Source organism: Bubalus bubalis, chromosome 18 (genome assembly GCF_019923935.1).
Source record: "Bubalus bubalis isolate 160015118507 breed Murrah chromosome 18, NDDB_SH_1, whole genome shotgun sequence".
NCBI classification, from domain to species: domain Eukaryota; kingdom Metazoa; phylum Chordata; class Mammalia; order Artiodactyla; family Bovidae; genus Bubalus; species Bubalus bubalis.
In genome coordinates this window covers 63,893,182-63,917,163 of record NC_059174.1, presented here as the reverse complement: position 1 = coordinate 63,917,163, position 23,982 = coordinate 63,893,182, and the positions used below count along the sequence as shown (strand labels likewise).

At 46.2% G+C, this 23,982-nt stretch overlaps 2 protein-coding genes across 2 annotated transcripts; both read right to left on the bottom strand.

Moving 5' to 3' along the window:
- Positions 1 to 544: 544 nt before the first annotated feature.
- On the bottom strand, positions 545 to 1,489 carry LOC102395191 (olfactory receptor 5-like). The gene has a single exon (XM_006078373.2). It carries the CDS (start codon positions 1,481 to 1,483, stop codon positions 545 to 547), a length of 939 nt encoding a protein of 312 aa, XP_006078435.2. The 5' UTR covers positions 1,484 to 1,489.
- A 4,801-nt stretch (positions 1,490 to 6,290) lies between these two features.
- Positions 6,291 to 7,287, bottom strand: LOC102394873 (olfactory receptor 5-like). Its single transcript, XM_006078372.2, has one exon. It carries the CDS (start codon positions 7,285 to 7,287, stop codon positions 6,349 to 6,351), a length of 939 nt encoding a protein of 312 aa, XP_006078434.2. The 3' UTR covers positions 6,291 to 6,348.
- Positions 7,288 to 23,982: the final 16,695 nt, after the last annotated feature.

The window sequence follows — 23,982 nt, the reverse complement described above, 5'->3', positions numbered from 1 at the left end:
ATGTCTACTAGGTGGGAAATCTATTTCTCCAGCATTTTACTTGCCTTTGATATTATGGCATTTGGAATCATGGAACATTTAAAACACGTTGTTGTTCAGTCCCTAGATTTGTTGGACTCTCTGAGACCCCATGGACTATAGCCCCCGGGTTCCTCTATCCTCCACTATCTTCCAGAGCTTGCTCAAATTCATGTACATTGAGTGGGTGATGCTAGCTATCCATCTCATCCTCTGGAGCCCCCTTCTCCTTTTGCCTGCAATCTTTCCCAGCATCAGGGTCTTTTCCAGTGAGTCCACACTTCGCATCAGATAGCCAAAATATTGGAGCTTCAGCATCAGTCCTTCCAATGAATATTCAGGATTGATTTCCTTTAGGATGGACTGGTTGGATCTCCTTGCAGTCCAAGGAACTCTCAGATGATATCACTCTAAGGGCAGAAAGTGAGGAGGAACTAAAGAGCCTCTTGATGAGGGTGATAGAGGAGAGTGAAAAAGTTGCCTTCATTCAGGACATGAGGAGGGGTCTAACTTCCCAAGGCCAGGATCAAGTCCAGCGGAGAGTTCTGAGCAGGGCTGCGTGGACCTCCCTGTTCCGCAGGCAGTAGATGACTGGATTGCACATGGGCGTGGCCACCGTGTAGATGACTGACAGCACCTTGTTGAGGTCCATGGATCTGATGCGGCTGGGGCGGCAGTAGATGAAGAGGGCTGCCGAGTAGAAGATGCCCACCACCACCAGGTGGGAGGTGCAGGTGGAGAAGGCCTTGCGCCGGGCGGCGGCCGAAGGCATGCGGAGCACCGTCACCCCGATAGCCGAGTAGGAGGCCAGGGAGACCAGCAGCGTCCCGCAGAAGATGACGATGGCCGAGAGGAAGTCCACCAGCTCGGTCAGGGCCACGTGGGTGCAGGACAGGTTGAGCAGCGGGGAGATGTCACAGAAGAATTGGTTGAGGACATTGGGGCCGCAGTAGGACAGGCTGGCAATGCACGCTGTCTTGACCACCGAGACCAGCAGCCCACCAAGCCACGAAGTCCAGGCCAAGCCCAGGCAGACCTGGGGCCGCATGAGCAGCGGGTAGTGCAGCGGGCGGCAGATGGCCGCGTAGCGGTCATAGGCCATGGAGGCCAGGAGGGTGCACTCTGTGCAGATGAGGGAGATGAAGAAGAAGAGTTGGGTCATGCAGGCTGTGAAGGGCACGTGGTAGGGTCCCGTCCACAGCCCCGCGAGCAGGCTGGGCATGGTCACCGACACGTAGCACATCTCCAGGCAGCTGAGGTTGCCCAGGAAGAAGTACATGGGCTTGTGGAGCTCGGTGTGGCTGCAGATGAGGAGGACGATGAGGGCGTTCTCCAGGAGGGTCAGCAGGTAGAGGGTCAGGAAGACGGCAAATAGGACTTCCCTTGTTTCTGGGCTCGTAGACAAGCCCAGCAAGATGAATTCCTGGACCCTTGTCATGTTGCCCAATTCCAGGGACCTCTCCATCTGCAGAGAGACAAAGTTTGTGGACATTCTGTTTTCTGCTTTCTGCAGAGGCACAGTAGTTAAAAAAAAAAAAAGATACACATATTAGGAAGACGTTCACAATGTGTGGGTGCCCTAGTGAACTGGCCACCCAACTTCTCTTGGAAATTGACTGTTACAGAGAAAGACACTTTAGATCCATGAAAGCAGACATCTTGGGTACTCTGCTTGTTCTTTGTGGTGACTCTAGGTCCTAACACAAACTATGCCAACTGAAAATTGGAAAAATAACACTTGCCTCCAGTTGCTTGCATGCTAAGTCACTTCAGTCCTGACTGACTCTTTGCTACCCTATGGACTGTAGCACACCAGACTCCTCTGTCCTTGGGATTCTCCAGGAAGGAATAAATACTGGAGTGGGTTGCCATTTCCTTCTCCAGGGGATCTTCCCGACCCAGGGATCGAACTCATATCTCCTGCATTGGTAGGCGGATTCTTTACCACTGAGCCACCAGGGAAGCCCACACAGGAATTTAGGAGTATTCTAAATAAAAATCCAAGACAGTCAGTTCCCTCTTTCTGTAAAAATATTCCTCTGCCTTTAATGTGATTTTATTTTCTAGATTATATGACTCTCACTTACAGTGTTCAAGAAGGACAAAGGGGCAGCTTCCTCTCGGAATCACAGAGGGATTCCCACAAAAATGAATTGGCTTTTCAGCAGAAGGCGGAAAATGTTAAGTTCTGTATTCAATCAGTGTGATCATATACAGACATGTGCGCCATTTCCCCACCGTTATACTTAAGGCAGTTGAGGCTCACAGAGCAGACTGTTGATATAAACCGGGGCACACAGTCTAATCATGGAAACATCTGTAATTCCACTGAGCCCTGACTACAAGCAAGTAAACTGCCAGAAGCCATAGCTGTATTCTTGGTTCTGAAAGGTTGCCGCTGAGAGCTGTGTGTTATGCCAGGATTCGTGACTTCTGGAGGAGAGGATTGTGATCTGGGGTCAGAGATGAGGCTTGACTACTTGGAGATTTTTGTGTGGCAAAGTTTTATTGAAGTATAACAGACAAAGGGAAAGCTTCTGAAATAGACACCAGAAAGGGACAGAAGGAGTGCCCGCTTGCTCGTTTTTAACAAGGCATTTTATGTCTGTTAGCAAGCTTCTAATCAGGTAAAAGAAACACCTCAAGGCTGAGGGCGTCTCACCAGGCCCCTCTCCCACAATATGCATTTTTGAGATGGAATGGCACGAGGTGTGTCATCCCTGGCCATAAAACAATTGATGTGAGTACTGGTTTGTTGAGCTATTATCAGCCCAAGGTTTGAGAAAAGAAAAAAATAGCAGTCTTAGGCAGAACCAGTTTCATCAGCACAAAAGGGGAAAAAACATCTGCCACTTGCAGTTTATTTCCTCCTGCTGCTTGGGGACCTCTGGCCTTCCTACCTGTTACCCTCTCAGTTCTATGCCAAAATGCATGTGTGGGACCCAGACAGGTCAATGCGTTGCCCCAAGACCACACAGCCGGGAAGTGATAGCACCAGGGTCAGTCACAGCTGAGACGGACTTTGGTGCTGAGTCACTTTATGTCAAACTGTCAGCCAGTCATTTAATCTTTTATTCCCCGATGGCTCATGGGTAAGGAATCTGCCTGCCAATGCGGAAGACACAGGAGATGCTGGTTCTATCCCTGGGTCAGGAAGATCCCCTGGAGAAGGGAATGGCAACACTCTCCAGCATTCTTGCTTGGAGAATCCCATGGACAGAGAAGCCTGGCGGGCTACAGTCCAAAGGGCTGCAAAGAGTCAGACACCACAGGGTGACTCAGCACACACACATGGCAAAACGGACAATCAGTTACGCAGTGAAAATCACTGCAGCAAAAACGCTTGGGGGCAAAGATGTCCACAGCCAAGACGCTTCAGGAAAATCGCTGGACACACTTTAAACCAGGCTTAGAGAACACGAAGAACAGAAAGAGATGAGGATGGATAGTTGGCCAAGGACTGGTCCACGTGAAGCCTTGGCAGTGTAAGAGTTTTGCAGTCATTTGCCACAATGAACAATGCAGCAAAGATTGGAGTGTTTCTGAAGTCTCTCCTTTAACATAGCATTCCAGGCACTGTGCTAGGAATTTTTCATGTTTTTTTATTCTTTTGCCTCAAAGAACCTGTAAGAACTGCTCTCATTATCTTATTTTTCAAGGGGGATCACTGAACTTCAAGAAGTAAAAGTGACTTGCCTAAAGTCATATGACCAGCAAGGGAAAAGGAAAAAAACTATATTATTTGTAATCCGTGCACTCTATCCACGCGTCCTGGTTATTGTAAACATTTAATGCTCATATTCCAGTTGGCACACAGGTTATAATGGTAGATGTAGTAGCCAACAGAATTACTATATATTAAGCTCTTTCTATGTGCCAGGCAGCGGGCTCAGTGCTTCTCAGAGCCTAGGTGACAAAAATTCTAATTTATTGGGTACTGAAATTTGCAATCATTTGCTTCACTTAATTTGTTCTAACAACTTAAGACTGAAATAACATCACCAACTCAATGGACATGAGTTTGAGCAAACTCCAGGAGATAATGAAGGACAGGGAGCAGTCCATGGGATCACAAAGAGTCGGACACGACTTAGCGACTGAACAACAATGACATCACTGAGAGCTTTTAAACAGTGACTGAAAGTTAATCCATTAGCTTCCTTTCCCATATCTGTAACATAGAGGTAATTTTTCTTCCCTTAGAATTAATCAATTCCATATAATAGTAGCTACTGTATACCTGATCTCTTGGGATGGTAGAACACGGTGGTTGAAAACCACTTCAGAGCCAGACAGACGTGACTTTGAGGCTATCTCTCCCTTACTAGCTGGATTTTCTTCAAGAAGCCACTTGACCTACTTGCCCAGAGAAGTCCTGTCTGGTAGAACATGTCCATGCACTCTATGGAGACAGGTATAAAGTTTGAGTTGGTACGAGGTATGCTTTGGGTGTTCTATAAAGGAACACGTCTTTCCATGGTTCCTTGTCCGCATCCATAAGGAGTTTGTTCCCTCACCTGATGGCTTAAAGACAGCAGGTACAGATCACTTCTTGCTGATGCTGTACCCGAAGGTGGCTCTGGTGTTCAGGCAGGTTGGGCTCATGCCCAGAGGAGGAGATGCCAATGAACAGAGGAATGACCTTTCAGTCCAGCTTGGAAGGATTTGCTCCTGGTCTTGAGTGAGGCACCCACCCCAACCAACCATCCACCCTCATTTCTCTCCACTGTTCTGGCTGCTCTGACTTGCTAAGGTGACTGCCCTCACAGTGAGAAGGAGGCGGGCTTGCTGGCGCTCTTGACCTCAGAGACTTCCCCAATCTCTGTGGATTTGGAGAAGAGGAATCTTTTTTTTTTTTTTTTAATAACTTTTCAGAGGCTTAAGGGGAGGAGAGGACTTCCCAGGTGACGCTGGTGGTAAAGAAGCCACCTGCTAGCACAGGAGATGTAAGAGACTCAGGTTAGATCCCTGGGTCAGGAAGATCCCCTCAAGGAGGGCATGGCAACCCTCTCCAGTATTCTTGCCTGGAGAATCCCATGGACAGAGGAAGCTGGGGGACTGCAGTCCACGGAATCGCAGGGGCAGACATGACTGAAGAGACTTAGCGTGCACACACAAGAGGAGAGTCAGCCTCAGACCCACCCTTAGTTGAGGCCATTGCGCATTCACAGATCCCTTCCCAAATGCCTGGATCCTGGAGTATAGAGATGGGTGACAGGGGCTTCCCTGGCCGTCCAGTGGTTAAGACTCCCCCATCCAATGCAGGGAGCATGCGTTCCATTCCTCCTCTGGAAGCTAAGGCCCCTCATGCCATGGGATGCAGCCAAAAATTAAAAAAAAAAAGATGAATGAGAAACTGCTCCTGCCTTCATTGAATCAATCCTAGGGTGCACATTAGCATGGAAACACATGTTCACAACTTGCTTTGAGAAGCACCAAGGCATCTGAACAGCAGAGAAAATGGTCTTCTGTTTCAATATACACTTGTAAAGTTAAAAGTTAATTTTAAAAAATACAAAAGTATTTCATACTACATTTATTTTATTTTTAACTTAACATATATATATGAACCAAATATCCATGTCAAAACATACAAATTGATTTCTTTTTAACAGTCTAATGCTTATCTTACAATGAATATACTATTTTTAATCTATGCACTGTATGGACATGTAGGCTGTTTCCTATTATTTTTCTTTATAAGCAAAGATCCAATGAATGTCCTTGTACATATCTATTTCTACTTGTGGGGACATATAGACACATTTAGGAAATAAATATTTGTCAATATTCCCTTAATAAAACTGATGAGATGGTTAGATTTACTTTCCTGGCTTACTCATAAAGTGAAGCATCTTGTCAGGAGGGTCACCAGCCCTTATCAGTCATCTTTGATAATCTGCTTTCTCATAGACAATGTTCACATTTCTCTTGGGTAGCTACAATTTTGTCATGGATTGCTTCAAACTCATATATATATTAAGGCTTCCTGGATAGCCTTAATATATATTAACAGTATAGAATCTGCCTGTAATGCAGGAGACCTGGATTCGATCCCTCGGTCACGAAGCTCCCCTGGAGAAACAAATAGCAACCCATTCCAGTATGAGCATTCCATGGACAGAGGAGCCTGAGGGGCTACACTCCATGGGGTCACAAAGAGTCGGACATGACTGAGCAGCTAACACTTTCACTTTCTTTGTGAGAAATAATGAGAAGTGAGAAATGTATTCCTTCAGTATGTAACTTTTTTTTCAGTATCCCAGAAGTGTTTCAAGGCATGAGAAAATGTAAATTAGGAGGGATGCTGTTAATGTCCCAAGGCCAGGATCAAGTCCAGCGGAGAGTTCTGAGCAGGGCTGCGTGGACCTCCCTGTTCCGCAGGCAGTAGATGACTGGATTGCACATGGGCGTGGCCACCGTGTAGATGACCGACAGCACCTTGTTGAGGTCCATGGATCTGATGCGGCTGGGGTGGCAGTAGATGAAGAGGGCTGCCGAGTAGAAGATGCCCACCACCACTAGGTGGGAGGCGCAGGTGGAGAAGGCCTTGCGCCGGGCAGCGGCCGAAGGCATGCGGAACACCGTCACCCCGATGGCCGAGTAGGAGGCCAGGGAGACCAGCAGCGTCCCGCAGAAGATGACGATGGCCGAGAGGAAGTCCACCAGCTCGGTCAGGGCCACATGGGTGCAGGACAGGTTGAGCAGTGGGGAGACATCACAGAAAAATTGGTTGAGGACATTGGGGCCACAGTAGGACAGGCTGGCGATGCATGTTGTCTTGGCCACCGAGACCAGCAGCCCACCAAGCCATGAAGTCCCAGCCAAGCCCAGGCAGACCTGGGGCCGCATGAGCAGCGGGTAGTGCAGTGGGTGGCAGATGGCCACGTAGCGGTCATAGGCCATGGAGGCCAGGAGGGTACACTCTGTGCAGATGAGGACGATGAAGAAGAAGAGTTGGGTCATGCAGGCTGTGAAGGGCACATGGTAGGGTCCTATCCAAAGCCCCACGAGCAGGCTGGGCATGGTCACCGACACGTAGCACATCTCCAGGCAGCTGAGGTTGCCCAGGAAGAAGTACATGGGCTTGTGGAGCTCGGTGTGGCTGCAGACGAGGAAGACGATGAGGGCGTTCTCCAGGAGGGTCAGCAGGTAGAGGGTCAGGAAGACGGCAAACAGGACTTCCCTTGTTTCTGGGCTCGTAGACAAGCCCAGCAAGATGAATTCCTGGACCCTCGTCATGTTGCCCAACTCCAGGGATATCTCCATCTGTGGAGAGACAAAGTTTATCGACATCCTGATTCCTGCAAAGACACATAGTATACAATATTGGGAATATGTTCACAGTGTATTGGGAATTCAGACACTGGCAAACCCAAATTCTCTTGGAAATGGGCTGTTATGAAGAGAGATGCTGTAGATTTGTGAGCCAGAAAGCAGGCATAGAAGGAACATACCTCAACATAATAAAAGCCATATATGATAAACCCACAGCAAACATTATCCTCAATGGTGAAAAACTGAAAGCATTTCCCCTAAAGTCAGGAACAACACAAGGGTGCCCATTCTCATCACTACTATTCAACATAGTTTTGGAAGTTTTAGCCACAGCAATCAGAGAAGAAAAAGAAATAAAAGGAATCCAGATTGGAAAAGAAGAAGTAAAATCCTCATTGTTTGCAGATGACATGATCCTCTGCATAGAAAACCCTAAAGACACCACCAGAAAAGTACTGGAGCTAATCAATGAATATAGTAAACTTGCAGGATATAAAATTAATACACAGAAATCCCTTGCATTCCTATACACTAACAATGAGAAAACAGAAAGAGAAATTAAGGAAATAATTCCATTCACCATTGCTACAAAAAGAATAAAATACTTAGGAATAAATGTACCTAAAGAAACAAAAGACCTATATATAGAATATAAAACACTGGTGAAAGAAATCAAAGATGACACAAATGATGGAGGAATATATCATGTTCATGGATCGGAAGAATCAATATAGTGAAAATGAGTATACTACCCCAAGCAATCTATAGATTCAATGCAATCCCTATCAAGCTACCAATGGTATTTTTCACAGAACTAGAACAAATAATTTCACAATTTGTGTGGAAATACAAAAAAACCTTGAATAGCCAAAGCAATCTGGAGAAAGAAAAATGGAACTGGAGGAATCAACCTGCCTGACTTCAGGCTCTACTACAAAGCTACAGTCATCAAGACAGTATGGTACTGGCACAAAGACAGAAATATAGATCAATGGAACAAAATAGAAAGCCCAGAGATAAATCCATGCACCTATGGATATCTTTGACAAAGGAGGTGAGAATATACAATAGAGAAAAGACAATCTCTTTAACAAGTGGTGCTGGGAAAACTGGTCAACCACTGTAAAAGAATGAAACTAGAGCACTTTCTAACACCATATACAAAAATAAACTCAAAATGGATTAAAGATCTAAATGTAAGACCAGAAACTGTAAAACTCCTAGAGGAAAACATAGGCAAAACACTCTCCAACATAAATTACAGCAGGATCCCCTATGCCCACCTCCCAGAGTAATGGAAATAAAAGCAAAAATAAACAAATGGGACCTACTTAAACTTAAAAGCTTTTGCACAACAAAGGAAACTATAATCAAGGTGAAAAGACAGCCTTCAGAACAGAAGAAAATAATAGCAAATGAAGCAACTTACAAAGAATTAATCTCAAAAATATACAAGCAGCTTGCAGTTCAATACCAGAAAAATAAATAACCCAATCAAAAAATGGGTCAAAGAACTAAACAGACATTTCTCCAAAGAAGACATACAGATTGCTAACAAATACATGAAAAGATGTTCAACATCACTCATTATCAGAGAAATGTGAATCAAAACTACAATGAGGTACCATGTCATGCTGGTCAGAATGGCTGCTGACCAGCCATCAAAGAGTCTACAAACAATAAATGCTGGAGAGGGTGTGGAGAAAATGGAACCCTCTTACACTGTTGGTGGGAATGCAAACTAGTATAGCCACTATGGAGAACAGTGTGGAGATTCCTTAAAAAAATGAAAATAGAACTGCCATACAACCCAGCAATCCCACTGCTGGGCATACACACCAAGGAAACCAGAATTGAAAGAGACACGTGTACCCCAATGTTCATTGCAGCACAGTTTCCAATAGCTCGGACATGGAAGCAACCTAGATGTCCATTGGCAGACGAATGGATGAGAAAGCTGTGGTACATATACACAATGGAGTATTACTCAGCTATTAAAAGAACACATTTGAATCAGTTCTAATGAGGTGGATGAGACTGGAACCTATTATACAGAGTGAAGTAAGTCAGAAAGAAAAATACCAATACAGTATATTGACGCATATATATGGAATTTAGAAAGATGGTAACAATGACCCTATATGCAAGATAGCAAAAGAGATACAGACGTAAAGAACAGACTTTTGGACTCTATGGGAGAAGGTGAGGGTGGGATGATCTGAGAGAGTAGCATTGAAACATGTATATTATCATATATGAAACAGATCGCCAGTCCAGGTTTGATGCATGAGACAGGGTGCTCAGGGTTGGTGCACGGGGATGACCCTGAGGGATGGGATGGGGAGGGAGGTGGGATGGGGGTTCAGGATGGGGAACACATATACACCCATGGCTGATTCACGTCAACAGATGGCAAAAACCACTACAACATTGTAAAGTAATTAGCCTCCAATTAAAATAAATAAATCAATTTTAAAAATAAAATAAAATACTCTTTCCACCTTAAAAAAAATCTCTACCAACAGTAAATGGTGGAGAGGTTTTGGGGAAAAATGAATTCTCCTATATTGATGTTGGCAATGTAAATTAACAGCCAGAACAGAGGACAGCATGGAGATTTCTTAAACAAGGGAAAAGTGAATAAAATTACATCTCTCCCTAACCTTATACAGAAAAGAAACTCCAAATATATTAAAGAGCTAAATGGAGGGACGGATACTCTAAACTTCTTGAGGAAAATATGGGCAGAACAGGTTTTAAAATCAGTCACAGCAACTTCTTGGTTTCACTCTTAGAAAAATGAAAAATAACAAAACTCAACAAAAGTAACCTCAAAAGCTTTTCCACAGCAAGGGAAATTCTAAATGAAAGAAAAAGACAACCCTCAAATGGGGGAAAATGGTTATGATAAAATTTAAGAACAATTTATTCATCTCGAAACAAATAGTTCATTCAGCTTATCATAAAACAATCAACTCAACAGAAAAACAGGCCAGAGATCTAAATAGACCTTTGTCTTAAGAAGGCATCCAAATGGCCATAAAACCCATGAAAGATGCTCAGTGTCACTGTTAGAGAAATGGCAATCAAAACTGCAGCAACGTTTCAGCTTACACTGTTCAGAATGACCATCCTCTGAAAGATCTGCAAAGATTCAGTGCTGCCGAGGGTGAGGGAAACAGGGAATCTGGGTGGGCGCAGCCAGGAAGGAAAACAGCGTGGAGATTCCTTAAAACAGTGAACGTAGAGCCGCCACATGATCTGGCAAGCCTACCCCTTGCCTTCGATCCAGAGCAAATCATGATGTAAAACGATACTTGCAACTCTTATTTTCAAGGCAGCACTGTTGACAATATTTAATAGACAGCATCAACCAAAATGTCCATCAATAGAAAAATGAAGAGTAAGCGGTCTATCTACAAACAGACTTAGAAAACCCATTAATGATAATTAAAATAAAAAGTAGGGGAAGGGAGACATTAAGAGGTTGGGATTAACACATACACACTATCTATTATCAAAGATAATCCAGAAGGACCTACTGACTAGCACAAGGAAGTCTACTGAACACACTGAGAGAACCTATACAGGAAAAGACCCCGAAAAAGAACAGAGCATATATACGTCTGTGAGAACTGAATCAAGTTCCTGTAAACCCAAAACAAACAGAACAACAGAAATGAAGTTTACTCCAAAGGGGGAAAAAAACTAAATTACTAAAAAAAAAACAAAAAAAAAAACACGTGCACAAGAGCTGAAAACATCTCTTTAACTGGGCTCTTCATATTCACCAGCCAGGAGGGCAGAGGGAGAAAATAGTTGTCCTCAACAAAGATCCTCGGGTAGGTCCTGGAGAAAGATTCAAAACCCGGCAGACGGTAAAAGGCCACTCTGGAGAGGTCGGTTTTACTCACACTGCTTAAAAAAAATTAGTGGAAAAATTTCACCTCCTGAAATCTTAGAGAAATGCAAATCAAAATTATAATGAGGTTTCACCTCTCTCCGACCACCGACCAGAAACACTAAATACAGAGCCACTACCTGTCCAACCAGCCCACTCCTTGCCTTAGATCCCAGGAAAATCATAATTTTAAATGATACTTGCACCCCTATTTTCAGGGCAGCAGTACTGACGATGTCGAGTCTCAACCTATTTCAGCTGAAAATGACACCTAGAAGTTGAAGCATCAGAACCTCTGTCTCCAGACCGAGCACTCCCCGTGGCTTGGTTTTCTAAATTTAACTGGTTCCTTAGGCTCCCTGCTGGCTCAGATGGTAAAGAATCTGCCTGCAATGCAGGAGACCCGGGTTCGATCCCTGGGTCAGGAAGATCCCCTGGAGGAGGAAATGACAACCCACTCCAGGATTCTTGCCTGGAGAATTCCATGGACAGGGAAGCCTGGCAGACTACAGTCCATGGGGGTCGCCAAAAGTCAGATGAGACTGAGAAGCTAACACTTTCAAGAATACATGAGTGAAGAAGAAAGATACAGTCTGTATCCGCAGTGTGCTGACATGTGAGAAAAATAGATGAAGAAAAAAGCCAATAAAAGGCAAGGCCATTTAAGGGATTAAGGTTGTGGTGAAGTGCATGAAGGGCCCTGAGATAAGGCATTGGGGGTTACAAAAGCTAAAATGGTCGACGGTGTAACACATGAGCTGAGAGAGCCCCACAGGGGGAAAGACAGGGATGGCATTCTGAGCAAAGGAATCACGGTTGCAAATGTGAAGTGTCTCACGTCCTTCAACTACTTGCCATGGACCAAGCCTTCCCAGCCCTTCTCCATAGCGACCACTGTTTTGCACAACACTAAGTGATCCCGTCAACAGAAGACGGTGTGCAGGGAGCCACTTGGCCATTCTCTCTTTGACCAACGCCAGCCAGATGATGCTCAAAACTGCAGCTGCCATATTTGGTCCCAAGGCTTATGTGGTCTGACAACCGTCACTGCGGTGTTCTTACCTATGATCAGAGGCAGTCTCTCTCTCCATTCTCATTAGTGGTAGGCATTGTATTTTACCACTTAGTCTTGTAATACATCTCATGGTTAAAAAAAATCAAGTCAGTATCACTCTAACCGCTGACACCTTGTCCTTAGACCTTCTTTTGAGGCAACCACCTGACCAGGCTCTTGGGGGATCCTCAAGAAATAGATCTTGGTTCTGTTTTTGTTTTCTTTGTTTGGCTGTGCTAGGTCTTTGTGGTGGCATCCGGGCTTCTCTTGCTGTGGAGCTTGGGCTTCCTGGCCCCAAGTCATGTGAGCTCTTAGTTCCCCGACCAGGAATCAAACCCACATCCCCTACATTGGAAAGCAGATTCTTTACCACTGGACCACGGGAGAGGTCCCAAGAAATAGATCTTGTCATCACCATCGTTTGTAGGTGTGTGGCCCCAATAAACATGAAGAGCAACATACTAGACATATGTTCTGCATCCTGAATGTTCACTAATAACATGTCTTGAAGCTGATTCTGTATCAGCCTGGAGCTGACCTCATCCCTTTAAAAGCTGCAGGATAGTTTCTGGTGTGGCGGCGTCGTAACCACCAATTCCACAGGAGGTATCTCCCAAGTTGTCCCAAGACATCGTGAAGATCCTGGTGTGAGCAGGTCTGATCTGCCTGTTCAGCCCTCAGATCCCAGCACAGCGTCTGGGGGTGACGGCTGTGGTGTGATGAAGGTGAGTGAACCAACAGGGAGTGCTAACAGGTAGCTTGAGTGCAAAGACGACAGAGCACTTGGGGTTCACCCTCTAGGTAACGTGCATGCAGGGAGAAGAAACCTCTGGTGGAGGTTTTGGATTTATTTAACAAACACTGGGGCCCATGCTCTGCAACAGGAGAAGCCCCTGCAGTGAGAAGCCGTGCATCACACCTAGAGAGTAGCCCCTGCTCGTCGCAACTACAGAAAGTCCGAGCACAGCAACAAAGAGCCAGCACAGCCGAAAATAAATGAAGAACTGTTTAAGAAACGCCGATGCTGATGAACACGGTCCCACATTTATTGAGTGCTTCCTGTACACCAGCCCCAGCAGCAGGAACGTCCATGTGTTAACTCGTGTATTCTTCACAAAACACCATAGGATTGAGAACTTCTAACAGTAGCTGTTGGGAAAAGATTGCATCGGGCCCTTGAAGGGAATGTGTCAATTTCAGTGGGCTTCAGAGTTATAGGTGGAAAAAGACTTTACTAAACAAAGTCTGAATTCCAAGATAACTTCTGAGAATTTGATGGGGGGTGGGTAATCTGGCTACGTTAGTTCTGACCATGAGGGACGTGACCCTAGAAGACGCTGTTTGAACAGAGACGTAGAGGGTGTGAGGGTCCGTATGTGCACAGAGCTGAGGGGAGCAGCCCCGCGGGCAGAAAGGACAGTGAGTGCCAAGAGCCTAGGATGAGAGAGATGGCAGTTACTATGGGTCCTGAGGAGGTCTTGAAGCTGGGTTCAGTGGGCAAATATTCTACAGGGATGTAAGATACAGAGCCCAAAGTTTCACACGTATGCAGACCTAATTTAGACGTCGGGTACATCTGGCAATTTCAGAGGCTGGGCAAGGATTCAGTAGCCATCATGAAGATTACAATTAGCTGGGTTGCGGTGTTCTCGATTACAGATGTATCATGCCCATTTATTCACACTTCCCGGAGCTCTTATGTTTATGCTCAACAAATGCTGTTGTTTAGTTGCTCAGTCATATACAACTGTTTTGGGACCCCATGGACTGTAGCCCCCCAGGCTCCTCCGTCCATGGGATTCTCCAGGCAAGAATCCTGGAGTGGGTAATCATTCTCTTCTCCAGGGGATCTTCCCGACCCAGGGATCAAACCTGTGTCTCCTACATTGTAGGCAGATTCTTTACCACTGAGCCACCTGGGAAGCCCACGCTCAATGAATAGCACTGTTTATAATTGTTCATAGAGCCGTTAGGCTTTGTAAATTGTTCATGCATGTACAACCTGTTTGTCTAGGAAAAACACATTGAAATATGACTGGAAGCACGTTTGAGGCTGTTTGCATTAACTCTCTTTGAGAAGAGTTTAGAGTATATTGAGACACTGACATCTAGAATGCATGAACTTCCCTGTAAGAAGCTTCATCTTTGTCTCCTGGGGCTTCTGTTTGTCTCTGAAGAAAACAGAAATGTTCCATCTGCTAATCATATCTACTGAAGGAATATCACATCTTCAGGGTAACTCAGACTTAGAGATTGTGGCAATTATTAACAAAATAAACGAATCCACTTTAGACCACAACAGAGAGGAGCAGAAGATGAGGATGGAGAGGCAGGGAAGGAGCAGTCAGCACGAGACCTTGGGGAATCAGGTTTTACAGTCGTCTGTCATGAGGAGCAATGCAGCAGTGGTCACAGCCACCCTCCCTAACTTAGGACTTCAGGCTAACCAAAATGCCCACAGGTAATTTATAGAAAAACCAGAAGCACGCCCAACAAAGCCTCACGTTAGTATCCTGAATCCCGGAACTAGTATTCAGAGAGTATTCCATCCCCCCAAATATTTTTATTCATGGATTGTTTTTAACATCTATGCTAGTTTGGAAGGAAACATAATGTTTAATAAGAACTCACTCTCAGAAGAGTTCAGGCCACAGTGTTTTCTGCCTCCGTTGCCTCCTTGCATATTCTACTTAAAAATCTTCAAGCCTGTTTTGTTCCTCAAATTAAAGGTAATTATTGACCCCTTGACCAATATAATGTCTATGCTGTAGAAAAAGGGGCAGTAGTGTGTGGCAGTTAAGCTTGGCCTCAGAGTTTAAACCCAGAACTGGTTTCAAGTTCTATTGTCCTGAATGAAACTTGGACTTTCTCTCATTGGAAAGCTCTTTTTTCTTTTTCTACTTTTTTAGCCATGCCACATGGCACATGAGATCTTAGTTCCCCAACCAGGGATCAAACCCATGCCCCCTGCAGTGGAAGTGTGTTGTCTTAACCACTGGACCACCAAGGATGTCACATAAAACTGACTCTTGCCTGGTAGAAATTTTTGGTAGTATTTTGGTTTTTTTTACTTTTTACCTTGTATTGGGGTATAGTCGATTAACAGTGCTGGAGTTTCAGGTGAACAGCAGAGACTCGACCATACATATGTATGTATCCATTCTCCCCCCAGAAAGCCCCTTCCCTCTTGATAGTGTTTCATTCCACTTCATTTCATGAACATTTATTAAGTAAGGGCTTTGTGCAAAGAAGCAGTGCAGCACGCGTGGTAGATGTAAGGACACGGATGAACCTGGGTTTTAGCCTCAAAACATTTGAGAAATTTCCATCGTGTAACTCTAGAAATGTTACTTAATCATTAACACCGCCTCTGTACTTTGGGAGTTATGGTCTTTCCCTCACCATTAATAAATTATACATACTAGCAGATACCATATGCAAGACCTCTGGGGATGGCAGGACATGGTGGTCCGGAGCAAGGACTTTGAAGTCAGACTGACATGAGTAACCAGATATCTCTTGGTCTCTCCTGGTGGCTCAGTGATAAAGAATCCACCTGTCAGTGCAGGAGACAGGGGTTCGATTCCCGGTCCAGGAGGCTCCCACGTGCTAAGCTGATGAGCCACAGCTACTGAGCCTGTGCTCAGCACCCAGGAGCCGCAAAGAGAGAAGCCCAGGCACCGTGACTAGAGGGTGGCCCCTGCTCACCACAGCCAGAGGAAAAGCCCTCGAAGCAGTGGAGACCCAGCATGGTCAAAAAGAGAGAGAGAAACCTAGGACATCTCTCTATACTAATGGTCTCGTCTTCAACAAGCCAGTGGACCCATCTGTGCCTTGTGAATTAATATGCGATATGGAGCTAACCCCTGAGTGAGGGTTAGATCAGTTAACACATCTAAAGTATCTCAAGTCAGTACCTGGTACAGCTTGGGTGTTCTATAAGAGAAAGTTTCTTTCTAGTGTCTCTTCTCCTCACCCCCAAAGGATTGCGTAGGGTCTCTTCATTTGATGGCTGAAGGATAAAGAGGTCCAGATTCCTTCTTGCTGTTGGTGAACCTGGAGGAGGCTCTGGTTCCAGGTGGACCGGGCCCCTGCCCAGAGGAAGAGACGCCGAGGGCTGGAGGAAGTGCCACTCAGGCCATCACGGGAGGACCTGGTCCTGAGCAAGGCGCCCACCGCTTCTGCCCTTGCTTGTCTTTGCAGGTCTGGCTGCTCTGAGTTGCTGGCACAGTGAGAAGGAGGCAGGCTTAACCTGGAGCTCTGGACCACAGAGACCTTCCACCGTCTCTGTGGATTTGGAGGAGACACAGAGTGGAGAACGCTTTTTACAGACACTCTGAGAGGCTTGAAGGGAGGAGGAGCAAAGGAGAGTCAGCCTCAGAGCGTCGCTTAGTCCAGGCTGTCGGGTGCAGGCTGACGTCTTCCCACATCACAGGCTCTTCGCTTAGATCCTGGAGCACAGAGATGAGTGAGAAACTCTTCCTTCTATAAAACTAGAGCCCATCAGTGGTCGTCTATGAGCTGAAAACTTCTCTGATATGTCTATTTATATTTTAAAAAATCCCTTTTTTAACTGAAACTTTAGTTTTTATTTATTTATTTTGGTCACACCGAGAAGCATGAGGGATCTTAGTTCCCAGACCAGGGATCAAATCCCGGTCCCAGGTGGTGGGAGCAAGGAGTCCTAACCACTGGACCTCCAGCAAGTTCCCCATATTTTAATAAAATTCTAAGTGAGCTTGAGAGAAGAAATAAAGTAACTTACACGCCACATTAGTTATTGGAAATGAAATCAGTAAATAAGGTCACTAAAAGAGACCGAACATCAACCCAAAGTGGGTTCAGTGAAAAGAGAATTTATTGGTTCAGGTAAGAGGAATTCCCAAGGGTGGAACAGTCTCCAGGCATGCCTGGACCCCGAAACTCAACAAAGTCATTAGCTCCACGTCTTTCTCCTCCCTGCCATTGATTCTGACTTTCTTTGCATTGAGTTCATCATCAAGCAGGGACTCGCCCATTAAAGAGTAGGTAGTTGCTGACATCTTCAAGCTTACATCTTTCTGAAAATGTTTTGTTGATGTATTTAATACTTTTTTAAAATTAATTTCTTTTAATTGGAGGATGATTACTTGGTAATATTCTGACAGTTTTCGCCACACATCCACATGGGTCAGCCATGGGCATGCATGTGTCCCCTCCCCCTGAGCCCCCTCCCACCACCCTCCCCACCCCATCTCTCCAGCCTGTCACAGAGCGCTGGCTTTGGGTTCCCTGCATCATACATCAGACTCCCTCTGGCTGTCTATCTTACCTATAGTCATGTATATGTTTCAATGTTATTCTCTCAAATCATCCCACCCTCTCCTCCCGCTGTGTCCAAAAGTCTGATCTTTATGTCTGTGTCTCCTTTGCTGCCCTGCAGGTAGGATCATCGATAATTCTTAAAAAAAGAAAAATTATAGGGGGGTGTGTGTGTGTGTGCACTTGGGCTCCCCACGTGGTGCTAGTGATAAAGAACTCACCTGCCAATGCAGGAGACACAGGAGACTCGGATTCAATGCCTGGGTCAGGAAGATTCCCTGGAGGAGGGCATGGCAACCCAGTCCAGTGTTCTTGCCTGGAGAATCTTATGGACAGAGACACCTGGCAGGATACAGTCCATAGGGTTGCAAAGAGCTGGACGTGACTAAAGCCACTTAGCACGCACGCAGGAGTGTGTGCTCAGTCATGTCCAACTCTCTGTCATAACTTGACCCCATGGACTGTAGCCCGCCAGGCTTCTGTATCCATGGGATTCTCCAGGCAAGGATACTGGGGTGGGTTGCCATTTCCTTCTCCAGGGGATCTTCCTGACCCAGGGATTGAATCCTCATCTCTTGCATTGGCAAGTGGATTCCTTACTGGGGTAGAGCTGATGTACTGTGTTGGTAATTCTGTGTTAGTTTCAGGTGTACAGCCAAGTGAATCAATTATACATATACATATATCCACTCCTTCATAGATTCTTTTCCCATCTAGGCCATTTGAGTATTGAGGAGAGTTCCCTGTGCTCCACAGTGGGAAGGAACTTATTAGTTCTTATTAGTTATACAAACTTACATCTTCACCCTCCAAGTCTCTGAGTAAAGAGAAGTTTCAGTAAAAGTCTCAGTGTCGGGCTCTCCTGTACAAAGTCACGAACCTCCATCCATAGTTCATCAGTCACTCTGTCTATCAAATTCTAGTCCCTTAAATCTATTTCTCACTTCCACTGTATAATCATACGGGATTTGATTTAGGTCATACCTGAATGGTCTAGTGGTTTTCCCTACTTTCTTCAATTTAAGTCTGAATTTGGCAATAAGGAGTTCATGATCTGAGCCACAGTCAGCTCCCAGTCTTGTTTTTGCTGACTGTATAGAGCTTCTCCACCTTTGGCTGCAAAGACTATAATCCAAGAATATAAGAAGTGAAGCAAAAAGCAAAGGAGAAAAGGAAAGATATACTCATCTGAATGCAAAGTTCCAAAGAATAGCAAGGAGAGATAAGAAAGCCTTCCTCAGTGATCAGTGAAAACAAAGAGGAAAACAATAGAATGGGAAAGACTACAGATCTCTTCAAGCAATTAAGAGATACCAAGGGAACATTTCATGCAAAGATGGGCTCGATAAAGGACAGAAATGGTATGGACCTGACAGAAGCAGAAGATATTAAGAAGAGGTGGCAAGAATACACAGAACTGTACAAAAAAGATCTTCACGACCCAGACAATCACGATAGTGTGATCACTCACCTAGAGCCAGACATCCTGGAATGTGAAGTCAAGTGGGCCTTAGGAAGCATCATTATGAACAAAGCCAGTGGAGGTGATGGAATTCCAGCTGAGCTATTTCAAATCCTAAAAGATGATGCTATGAAAGAGCTTTACTCAATAGGCCAGCAACTTTGGAAAAGTCAGCAGTGGCCACAGGACTGGAAAAGGTCAGTTTTCATTCCAATCCCAAAGAAAGGCAATGCAAAGAATGCTCAAACTACTGCACAATTGCACTCATCTCACACGCTAGTAAAATAATGCTCAAAATTCTCCAAGCCAGGCTTCAGCAATACATGAACCGTGAACTTCCAGATGTTCAGGCTGCTTTTAGAAAAGGCAGAGGAACCAGAGATCAAATTGCCAACATCCACTGGATCTTCGAAAAAGCAAGAGAGTTCCAGAAAAACATCGAATGCCAAAGACTGACTGTGTGGATCACCATAAACTGTGGAAAATTCTTCAAGAGATGGGAATACCAGACCACCTGACCTGCCTCTTGAGAAATCTGTATGCAGGTCAGGAAGCAACAGTTAGAACTGGACATGGAACAACAGACTAGTTCCAAATCAGGAAAGGAGTACATCAAGACTGTATATTGTCACCCTGCTTATTTAACTTACATGCAGAGTACATCATGCAAAATGCTGGGCTGGATGAAGCACAAGCTGGAATCAAGATTGCCGGGTGAAATATCAATAACCTCAGATACGCAGATGACACCACCCTTACGGCAGAAAGTGAAGAGGAACTAAAAAGCCTCTTGATGAAAGTGAAAGAGGAGAGTGAAAAAGTTGGCTTAAAGCTCAACATTCAGAAAACTAAGATCATGGCATCCAGTCCCATCACTTCATGGTAAATAGATGGGTAAACAGTGGAAACCGTGTCAGACTTTATTTTTTGGGCTCCAAAATTACTGCAGATGGTGACTGCAGCCATGAAATTAAAAGACGCTTACTCCTTGGAAGGAAAGTTATGACCAACCTAGACAGCATACTAAAAAGCAGAGACATTACTTTGCCAACAAAAGTCCGTCTAGTTAAGGCTATGGTTTTTCCAGTAGTCATGTATGGATGTGAGAGTTGGACCATAAAGAAAGCTGAGCGCCGAAGAACTGATGCTTTTGAACTACGGTGTTGGAAAAGACTCTTGAGAGTCCCTTGGACTGCAAGGAGATTCAACCAGTGCATCCTAAAGGAGATCAGCCCTGGGTGTTCATTGGAAGGACTGATCCTGAAGCTGAAACTCCAGTACTTTGGCCAACTGATGCGAAGAGCTGACTCATTGGAAAAGACTCTGATGCTGGGAGGGATTGGGGGCAGGAGGAGAAGGGGACAACAGAGGATGAGATGGCTGGATGGCATCACCGACTCAACGGGCATGAGTTTGAGTGAACTCCAGGAGTTGGTGATGGACAGGGAGGCCTGGCGTGCTACAGTCCATGGGGCTGCCAAGAGTCGGACTTGACTGAGCAACTGAACTGAACTGATCTGTAGGGCTCTCTGAAGTAGATTCTAATGCTCCCAGTTCCTCACTCTTCCCTATTTCGAGGTTATTTGTCAAGTAACTTCACTGTTCCTCCCCCAGATAGTATGTACTTCCTTCCCCCATGAATCTGACTTTGGCCATGGGACCTGCAAGGAGATCACACCAGTCAATCCTAAAGGAAATCAACCCTGACTATTCATTGGAAGGAGTGATGCTGAAGCTGAAGCTCCAATACTTTGGCCACCTGATGTGAGGAAACTACTCATTGGAAAAGACCCTGATGCTGGAAAAGATTGAAGGCAGGGGGAGAAGAGGCTGACAAAGGACAAGATGCTTGGATGGCATCACCAACTCAATGCCAACAATTCTGAGCAAATCCTGGGAGACAGTGGAGGACAGAGGAGCCTGGCGTGCTATGGTCCATGGGGTCACAAAGAGTAGGACACAACTTAGCAAGTGAACAACAATGTGACCTTACCAAAGCTTTGAAATTCCATCCCCCAGTTGGGACCTTCTCACTCAGCTACTGAAATGAGGAAACTTGTGCTTGAGCTAGTCCTCTGGTCCTAGAATATGGATGGAAAGTGTAAAGCAGAGTGTCTCTAACAAGCCACACCCACGTCAGTCAGCACTCATTCGTTCGCACAAGCAAGCCTAACCAAGACCAGAAGAATCATTCAAATGACCCCACAAGACATTAACTAACCCCCAAGCTGACCGAAGACGCTTGAGGACAAATGACTGGTTTAAGACACTACGTTTTTAGGGTGGTTTGTTACACAGCAGTTTTGTGCCAGTCACTGACTGATACACTCTAGTTGACCCAAATTAGTTTCATTTGCCCACCACTACCAAATATCGTGAGCACTCGGTCATGTTCCTTTTCTTGGACAGAAAGGTGAAATCAGCACCGTTATGACTTTGAGGAAAAGTCACACTTACCCCCACAAAAAAAAAATCAGAGTGCATCACATATCTGTACACAGATCGTCAGCAAAGTCAGAAATCGACAATTCCTGACTCTGAAATGTGGTCCTGAAAAGGTCATTCCTGGAATCCAGACCCCTGGTAGGACAGCACACTTGCCCCAGGGCAGCCTTCACCTCCTTGTTCCGAAGGCTGTAGATGAGGAAATGAGGTCACCAGGGTGGAGGAACGGGACAGCACTTGCTTGCTCTCTGGGGAGCAGCTGGCCCTGGGTCGTGGGTGGATGACCCCTGTTGTGCCATAAAACAGAACTACTGCAACGAGGTGGGAGGCACCTGTGGACAGGGCCGCTGGCCTCGGAGCACAGTGGCCAGAATCTCGGTGTAGGACGTGCCTGTCAGAAAGAGGGGAACTGTGATGACCAGCACTGTGGCCACCAGTGCATCGTCCTGGAAGACTCTGGTGTCTGCACACGCCGGGCTCAGCAGACGGGCAATGTCGCAGCAGTAGTGGACACCGGGGGCTCACTGAAGGGGAAGCCGACAGCCGGATGCTGAGGACCAGCGACGCCGGGACTCCGGCCAGCCAGCAGGCAGAGCCGTGGGCTTGCGATGGCCCCAGAGTGCAGGTGCCTGCAGACAGCCGTGCAGCACCCCCAGGCCACAGGGGTCAGGAGGTCCTCGCCCAAGACAGGACAGCACTGGAGCGGCTGCAGAGCACTGGAGCGGCTGCAGGGCACCGCCATAGGGGACACGCCGCCCCAGGCTGCAGCAGGGCCGGCAGCAGCCGGGGAGTCACATCCAGCAGAGGCAGGTCTCCAGCAGGGCCAGCTGGCGCAGCAAGAGGGACCAGGGTGCCCGCGGGGCGGGGAGCACAGGTGCCCAGAGGTGTGAGCAGGGACGCAGGTGGGGAGAGTGCGGCGAGCAGCAGGGCCGGCATGGGCACATAAACAGAGCCCGGCAGGCTGACGTCACTGGCACAGCCTGGTTGGCACGGTGTTCATGGGGTGGGGGTGGGGAGGGGGAGCCCAGGCCAACTGCATGGACCCAGGGGAATGAAGGGGCCTGGGGGGAGCAGAAGAGGTGAGGAAAACTGTAGTCCCTTCAGTTGTGTCCAACTCTCTGCGACTCAGTGGACTGTAGGCCACCAGGCTCCTCTGTCCATGGGATTCTCCAGGCAAGAATACTGGAGTGGTGTTGGGGGCCGGCGTGAGGCACTCCGCCCATGGCAAAGGTCATGAGGAAGGAGGCTCGACATACGCAAAGGCGGGATCGAGCCTCAGGAGTCCCCCTGGAAATCCTCGAGCATCTACCCCCATAACCAGAGCCTGCCTACTTTACTACTTTGTGCTCTCACCTACACCTCTGGCTTTACGGGGGGCTGTCCCCCACCACCTCTTTCGGAGAAGGAGTTAACTTAGAGCTCCAGTTAATAATAATTCCTGGGCGTGATAGGAGTGTTTTAACCTACAAACTCCTCTGAAGGTTCTCTAGCCTGCCTGACAGGCTTGTCCGGCCACATGTGATTGCTCACAGCCTCCCAACTGTGAGAGGCACGAGATGCTTTAAACCTTCTAAAAACAGGTTCTTTAGAAAAGTTAGAAAATTATTAGTATAAGTGTAATGGGCTGATTAGAAATCATATTGGTGAAGGGTTTTTCATTTGTTGAGCTGATGTTTACTGCTAAGTCTCCACATCCCCTGCCCTTATACACATTAATGAATATATAGAAGAAATAAGTATTAACCTTTGATATAAATCACGTTAGACCTTAGGCTAAGTAAATTCTTTCCTTAACTAAAACCCACTACACCCTCACCCTATAGGAATGTAACTTTATTTGGGTGGCGTCTGTTTTAAGAATAATCACCCCTGGAGAAATAAGTGTCCTGGTTGACTGACCGCTGTCACAAGGAGAGGGTCATAAATTGTCAGCAGGCCCCCTGGCCAGAAGATGATGTAACACCCCTAAGACCTCTGTATACATTTGTATGAAGCACCTGACTTTGATAAAAGTCAGGACTGCTGACCCCGCGTGACTTTTGCATAACATCTCAGTGTATAAAAGTAGACCATGGAAAATAAAGAATTGGGATCAGTTCCTCGAAAGACTGGTCTCCCCATGTCTCTCTCTCTCTCACTCTGGTTGAGTCTCCATCTGGAGCGCGGAACCCACCATGCTTACTAATTATGCCTGGGCTTCTAAGATCCGACCGGGGAGGCCTCAGTGTCTCCTCTCCTTCGGGAGAATGGAAGGACGCCTGTGGCCTACGTAAGTGGTGCAAGCTTCTTGTCTTGAAGTTTTATTGGTCCCCCGCGTAAACCAAGCTACTCAGCCTCTTTTCTCCACTGAATTTTCCTACTGAGCTATCCTTATTCTATTCCTTAATTAACGTTTAATTAAGCAGTTGTTTCCTGACCCTCGCCTATGCCGTCTCTCCTTCGAATACCCTGGATCAGCTGGGGCTGGACCCCGGCAGAGTGGGTTGCCATTTCCACCTCCAGGGGATTTTCTCCACCCAGGGA

Coding starts and splice junctions, on each gene's coding strand:
- LOC102395191 (XM_006078373.2), bottom strand. CDS start 1,483: ATGGAGAGGTCCCTGGAATTGGGCAACATGACAAGGGTCCAGGAATTC.
- LOC102394873 (XM_006078372.2), bottom strand. CDS start 7,287: ATGGAGATATCCCTGGAGTTGGGCAACATGACGAGGGTCCAGGAATTC.